Source organism: Corylus avellana, chromosome 7 (assembly GCF_965113065.1).
Source record: "Corylus avellana chromosome 7, dhCorAvel1.hap1.2, whole genome shotgun sequence".
Classification (NCBI taxonomy): Eukaryota; Viridiplantae; Streptophyta; class Magnoliopsida; order Fagales; family Betulaceae; genus Corylus; species Corylus avellana.
Window position 1 is genome coordinate 25804339 of NC_142496.1, and position 7094 is coordinate 25811432.

A 7094-nucleotide genomic window follows, 5' to 3' on the forward strand; every position below is an offset into this window, starting at 1 on the left:
ACAAGATTCACTGAAATATCCTACGTTTTGTTTGTATACAATCTACCTTCTAACATGGCGATGTCATTCATTACAGGAGCAAAGCTACAACATATACAAGTGAAGATCGAGACCAAAGGTGCACGAAAGACGGGGTGATTGAAATTGAGGGGGGTGGTCTAGTCGTGGCCTTGCAAAGCTCCATTTGCGGTGGATTGCTTCTCTTGGTGATGAGGTTTAGGAAGGCCCATCTCCACAGATTCTTCAGGAGTGGGTTTCTTGGTGTCACGGTAGATGAAGTACAACATCAGTTACATGGCCCCCAGGCCGCAGCCGAAGCCGTTGGCCACCTGCAACAGCACAACACATTTCCTTCAAATCAGGACACTTGAACTTTAGCGATCAATTTCATTTCATAAACTTACAGCAACAAAAGGGTCACGACCGAGCAGACCAAAGATAAGCCAGGAAGTGCCGGACAAGAACACAAACAGGGACAGGAAGAATGGCATGAATTCCACACTCTTGGTTCTAATCACGGTCCTCTGCATGTACATTTTGAATCCAAGTAGATATATATATCATACATCTTCTCAATAAACTATAGGAGTTTTTAAACTTCAATTCCCTCTCTAATGATATGCATGATTTAATAGTTTAATTCATAGCAAATCCATTGGGATCCACTCAAAGAATTAACAAGTAAATCTAAAAGCATGAAATAACTTACTATAATTGACAGAGGTGAGGCATACATGATGATGCAGAAGGTTGTAGATACAAAGCCACAGAAGAGTTTTCTGGTGTTGTCACGCAGGGCAAAGAGGGACACTAAGGCCATGGCTGAGAAGACAGTGACCACAAACGTCAGGAGCCCCAAAATCTTAGCCTTCTGTTTCTTGGGTGCATGCATGATGAAGATCACCACGTATATGAACTCGATTACTCCACCGGTGCCACTGATTGTTGATAATAAAAGGTTGTGAGGGGATACAAATGGAAGCCCATACCCGTTCAAGTGAAAGTTCAGTAATTAGACTTCAAAAATTAATTACTATAATTTCAACTACAAAATGTTAGGAAGTTCCAAAAAATTAATAAAAAAATTATATATATACTCGCCTGAATTCAACTTAATGGTGATAATTTTGGTTTAATTTCAATTACAACATATACATTGTCACCAAACTGAGGAATAAGAATAGTTGTTCTATTCCACTTTTTTTTTTATACCTAGTAATAGCTATTCATTTTTCTAATATAATAGTCATTTTACGTATCAAGCGTGCCATTAAGAGCAACTTTTGAATTTGCAACATCAAAGTATGTATGTGTTATTAACATTATTCTTCTACTTTATTGAAGAATTTGTGGTTAATGCAAAACAAGAAGTTAAACCTTGTTTTGTATTAAATAGATATCTTTGGTTTCCCAACGAGGGCAAAAAGAAGCAGTTGAAAAAAGGAGGAGGTTACCATCCGAAGAGAAGGCAGCTGAGTGAGGACATGAGGTATGGAATCCCAGAAAACTCTTCTGTCGACTTGTGCCCTATGATCCTCTTAAAAGTAATCCTACCATCAGTAACAAAAACTTTTCACCATTCCTTTTCAAAAAAGAAAAAAATAATAATAATAATAAAAATAATAATAATAATGCTGCAATATATTACATTTTTTCCATTATTAGCTCATAATTTTTAATAATGATCAATTTAAGAATGGATTGAAACTGCTACTTAGTATTGTGAAATAGATAGGATAAAAATATGATTTTTAGCATTAATTTAAGAATAACATGTAGGCTCCAATGCGTCTCGATATCCTTTGGACCATTTGGGTGAGATATGACATAAGAGAAATGTTACATATATTTCTCAAGTATTCAAGTTTCATTCACCAATGTTACATATATTTCTCAAGTATTCAAGTTTCATTCACCAAAGTTGATGTAACATGGTCCTTCTCATAACATTTGGTAGATGAAAATAAGTTTGAGTAATGCTAAATACTATTTTTTTTATTCTTTCAAAATTGATGTGGCTTTTAAAATTATCATTAGATTAATCAAAATTTAATAATAATCGATTTCAAATTCAATGATGATCAATTTTAAAACTCACGTATCTTTTGTTTGGATAATCACTTTACATAGGCTTTATTTATTTAGGGCGGAAAGGTTTCGATGCTTAGAAAGTGGATTGCATTTCTCATGATATATAAGCAGACAAAACTGGAAAATTTGTAAGACTTGAAGGAATTCCGTAAGAGATGGTTCTCCGTGATACATACGTTGGGGCCAAGAAGAGAAGCAGAGCAGTAGCGTTTCCTTGTAGCCAAACATAAAGAAACCGAGGAACCATTAGTCCAACAGCTTCAACAGATAAAATGAAGGCAAAAGCACAAAAAAACAAAAAAAAAGAAAGAAGAAAACCATTTACGGAGACCCGCCAAAGATTCCGAAAAAGAAATGCGCATTAATATCCATTGTCTTGAGTCTATTTGCCACCAAATCTTGAACCAAGACAGAGATATAGTAGAACCGGATAAAATTCCTTACTTTTGGTTAAGCAAAGAGAGATATGGTAGAACCAGATATGCAGGCGCAAGCTTCTTAATTTGCAAATGGCAATGGGTAATTGAGCGGTGAAACAGCAGAAGCCAATTGTGGGTTTATAAATTATACAGAAAAAAGAATCACAAGTATGTTCGCTGCAGGTATCAAAACATGAATGCTCAAGAGTCAAGACGTTAGTGCGCACGTTTGCCTTCTCTGATTTGTGTCTCTCTTGCTGTAATGGTTGAATTTCCTTTGTGTAATCAATGGGATTTGATTTCTTTTATGTGGGTTTGAGTTATATCACCATGAGACACTGATGTTAAGGTAGCAGTTGATGAAGGAGACTGTTACAGATGGGCTTAAAAGTTAAAATCACCCAAAAAAAACCATAAAAGATTCACGGAAATATCTTATTTTTTGTTCGTACACAATCCACCATCTCTCATGGCGTTGTCATATAACTTATACAAAGGGAAATTTGATACCAAAAACAGGATTAGTGAAAATGATATGAACAGTGTGTGTGTGTGTCATATGGCTAGTCGTGCCTCTCTTGGTGTACGTGATGAGGCTTAGGAAGACCCATCTCCACAGATTCTTCAGGAGTAGTGGATTTCTTGTTGTCACGGTAGATGAAATACAACATCAGTTGCATGGCCACCAGGCCGCACCCGAATCCATTGGACACCTGCAGCAGTAGCAGCATTACACATTTCCATCAAATTAGGACACCTAGACACTTGCTTTAATTAATTGGAACAGATATTGGAACTTTAGCGATCAATTTCATTTCATAAACTTACAGCAACAAAAGGGTCATGACCGAGGAGACCAAAGATAAGCCAGGAAGTGCCGGACAAGAACACAAACAGGGACAGGAAGAATGGCATGAATTCCACACTCTTGGTTCTAGTCACTGTCCCCTGCATATGTACATTTGGAACCCAAATAGATATAAAACTAATTAATTAAATTGAGATATCATTCAGAGAGAAAGATATGAAGTTCATGAAATAACTTACCACAATTAATAGAGGTGAGGCATACATGATGATGGTGAATATGGTAGCAGCAATGCCACAAAAGAGTTTCCTAGTGTCGCCATGTAGGGCAAAGAGAGACACTAAGGCCACGATGGAGAACACAGTGAGCACAAACGTCAGGATCCCCAAAATCTTAGCCTTCTCTTTCTTTGGCGTATATATGATGAATATCACGACGTATGTGAACTCGATTGCTGCTCCAGTACTGCCACTGATTGTTGATACTAAACGGTTGTGTGGGGACACAAATGGAAGCCCATACCTGTTATTTGTAATAAGCCCGGAAAACGAATGACACAAACACCAACAACAATATATATATATAAATTGAAATCATTTGTAGTAAGAAGCTTAGGTCACCATCCGAAAAGGAGGCAGCTGAGCAAGGTCATCAGGTATGGAACGCCGGAAAACTGTTCTGTGGACTTGTGCCATATGAACCTCTTAAAAGTAATCCTACGATAAGTGCCAAAAGTTTTCAGGATTTTGTTTTTCAAAAAAAATAAAATAAAATAAAATTATTGTTCTGGAATTGTATGTCAGATTGAGCAGATAATTGAAAATATAGTGCCAACTGGTTACAAGGAAAGAGAGTGGAAAAAATTGTACAACATTTAATCAAATAAACCAGAATAGCGTAATGTTATATACCCCATTTTTATCTTATAGTTAGTTGTTAGATTTTTAGTGTTCGCCTACTCAAAGAAAGTAATACAACATATTTACGCATCTCTTATTTTACTCCCATATATGCTCATCAGCCACTGAATCAGCCTTTATTAAAAATGAAAAACTTCAATGGTTGATGGGTACTACCACATCATCCTAGTGATATGAGGTTGGGATGAGAGATAAGTATGAGAGGTTTGGTAGATCGATGTACTTTAGAGATATTTTTGTTTGTTTTACATCCTGACACCTTTGGAAAATTGATGCTAAGACATGCACTTACAATCTTAGAGATGTCTTGACGGAACTATTTACGCGTACATTTTGACATGCTTGAAGACTAGCTTGGTTTTGAAGGTTTTTCACATGGAGTGCTAGGGTTTTTCATCCTAGCTTGCTCTTTAGAAAGATGTCTAGGCACGATTAGAAGATGGCTCAAGTTTTTTCAAGCCATAAGAGACAGTGCTTAATTAATTAGCTGTTGTTCTTTGTCAGTGGCAAGAGAAATTTTGTTGAGACATTATGTACTTTGTCAAATTCTCTTGGAGTTTGTCATTCAAACTGCACTTTCGTCGTCATCAACCAATTGAAGTCTACCGGTAGGTAAGTAAGGAGATCAAGAAGAAAGATTGCCCAGTAAAAAGCTCGCTAGATCGAGCAGTTTGTTGTGCAGGAGGCAAGTGGGGGGGTGCTTGTCTGTTTGCATATGTTTAAGTCATTAATTACATGGGTTATAAGTGTACTTTTCCTATACAACATACGAATTTTTTTTTAGTCAATTGGTTTCATGGGTTGGTTACTCCGGGGTGACTGTCACGCCAACCTTATGAAATAATTATGTGACCAAAATGTAATTTAAAGAAAAATTTATAAGACTTAAAAGAAATTCAGAGAGAGAGAGAGAGGGGTGATTCTCAGACGTTATTCATACATTGGGGCCAGGAAGAGGAACATGGCAGTAGCGTTTCCTTGTGGCCAAAGAGAAAGAAACAGAGGAACCATTAGTCCAACAACTTCAACAGATAAAATGAAGCAAGAGAACAAAAAAAAAAAAAAAAAACATTTCGGAGAAACTGAAAACCAACCAAAGATTCCGAACAAGAAATGCGCAATATACATTGTCTTCATTATACTTTCCACCGACTCTCGAAACAAGATCACAGAGAACCCAGATGAGGAACGTTTCTCTGCCAATGGCAATGGCCGGGAAGCAGGTGGGTTTATATGGAAAGAGAATCACAAAGTAACACTTGAAGCGCGCAGATGTTTTCTGGTAACAAAATAATTAAGGTGACTTAATGTGGTATTAGGGATAGAGCCTAGAGGTCACCATATTTTAACCCATTATTATGAGAGAAAGGACGTGTTCCATGGTTGAGGCGAGGGGTTAAGTTATTTATGGGAATAAAACAAAGCGTTTAATCAATGAAAAGTACAGAGAAGAAAAAAATTCTTTAGAGAAGCTGTTTGTCAAAGGACGTGTTCCGTGGTTGGGACGAGGGGTTATTTATGAGGATTAAACAATGCGTTTAATCATTAAAAATAGAGAAGAAAAAAAAAAAAAAAAAAGTTAAAACAACAACTCGTAGTACCTTGATGGCAACTGGCAAGTACTTTTATATGTTTGTGTTCTTTAATGATTAGTAAAGATGAATGTACTTTCACCAATTTTTTTACTAGTTGATTAAGATTTTTTTTTTTTTTTTAAAAAAAAAATTACCTTGTAAAATAGAAGGCAATAAAACATGATTGTGATGCTAGATTTAGATTGCCCATGTACCTGTAAAAAAAAAAAAAAAAAAAACCCAAAAAAAAAGAAAAAGAAAAAAGAAAAAAAGAATGCCAAACTCAGCAAAAATAAAAACAAAAAATGTCCATATAATTGAAAGTATAATGAAAATGATAGGATTATAAATCAAAAGTAAAGGGATAATTGGCCACTTCAAGGGAATCGAATTTCCAATTAACTACTTTGAGTCGAGACAGGAAAATCTTGACAAGGGAGAGTCTTTCGAACCAACCCCTGCAGAGTAAACTTCGAAACTCGTGCATTACACTCTCGAAAGTTTCTCTACACGAATTATAATAAATCGTTGACTTTTTACACCAAAGAGTATGGTTCTAAGGGAAAGTTTGCACTTAGCAAGTCTCAAACTTTGACTGTAATGGTTGATACTTCTAAATACCACAAGCCTCGACCACTATGTCAACTCATAAGGTAAAACCTAAAGACTTTATTCTTGAAATTGAAAACCTAATTTAGTCACATAAAAACCTGACTAAATATGATTTTTCCCTTAAATAAAATAACTACAAATTAGGAGCTTTTATTCCCTAAGGAGCTTTGAACGACCCATGCCCTGAGTGTCACTGTCACCCCATTTAAACCATTAAACCATGTATTGCATTAAAAATTAAAATTTTTATAAACGTATTTATGGCTTTTGATCCATTTTCTAATATAAGTAAAGCCCAACTAACAAGCATTCTCATTCTAAGCCCATTACTTTGGGCTTGCCTATGGACTTTCTTATGCTTGAGGTAGGGGTGCTACAGTTGCCTCTCTATAGTCTCTCTCATGGAAATTCTTTCCTCAATAGCCTTACATAGAGGTAAGGTAAAACTAATTGAGTACTAGATTTCAAGACTTTTGTTGATAGCCCGTTAATTTTGACGTACTAAACATCGAAAAGTTAAAGCTCTCTTAGCTTTCTTTCATATGATGTCTGAGTTGAAATATATGGTCGTTGTACTCTAACTAGCCTATGTTAAACTGCATTTATAACTTAAATTCTTTATGTTTTAGACCGACTTTTAAACCAACTTAATCTTAACTCAACACTAAAT

General features: G+C 35.8%; 1 protein-coding gene and 1 pseudogene across 1 annotated transcript; both read right to left on the reverse strand.

Moving 5' to 3' along the window:
- Nucleotides 1-158: 158 nt before the first annotated feature.
- LOC132184562 (bidirectional sugar transporter SWEET1-like) lies at nucleotides 159-2463 on the reverse strand (annotated as a pseudogene).
- Nucleotides 2464-3073: 610 nt separating this feature from the next.
- Nucleotides 3074-5366, reverse strand: LOC132183964 (bidirectional sugar transporter SWEET1-like). The gene is made up of 6 exons (XM_088518597.1): nucleotides 5333-5366; nucleotides 5179-5215; nucleotides 3939-4034; nucleotides 3558-3840; nucleotides 3339-3458; nucleotides 3074-3223 (listed from the first exon to the last, which is right to left on the reverse strand). The coding sequence occupies exons 1-6, from the start codon at nucleotides 5364-5366 to the stop codon at nucleotides 3074-3076; spliced, it is 720 nt and encodes a 239-aa protein (XP_088374723.1).
- Between the last annotated feature and the right edge of the window lie 1728 nt (nucleotides 5367-7094).

What these genes read in the sequence shown, in the direction of transcription:
- LOC132183964 (XM_088518597.1), bottom strand. Translation starts at nt 5,366, where the DNA reads ATGTATATTGCGCATTTCTTGTTCGGAATCTTTG. An exon ending in AGCTGCCTCCTTTTCGGATG is followed by an intron (nt 3,841 to 3,938) that starts GTGACCTAAGCT and finishes TACAAATAACAG; the next exon opens with GTATGGGCTTCCATTTGTGT. An exon ending in GTCATGACCCTTTTGTTGCT is followed by an intron (nt 3,224 to 3,338) that starts GTAAGTTTATGA and finishes CTACTGCTGCAG; the next exon opens with GTGTCCAATGGATTCGGGTG.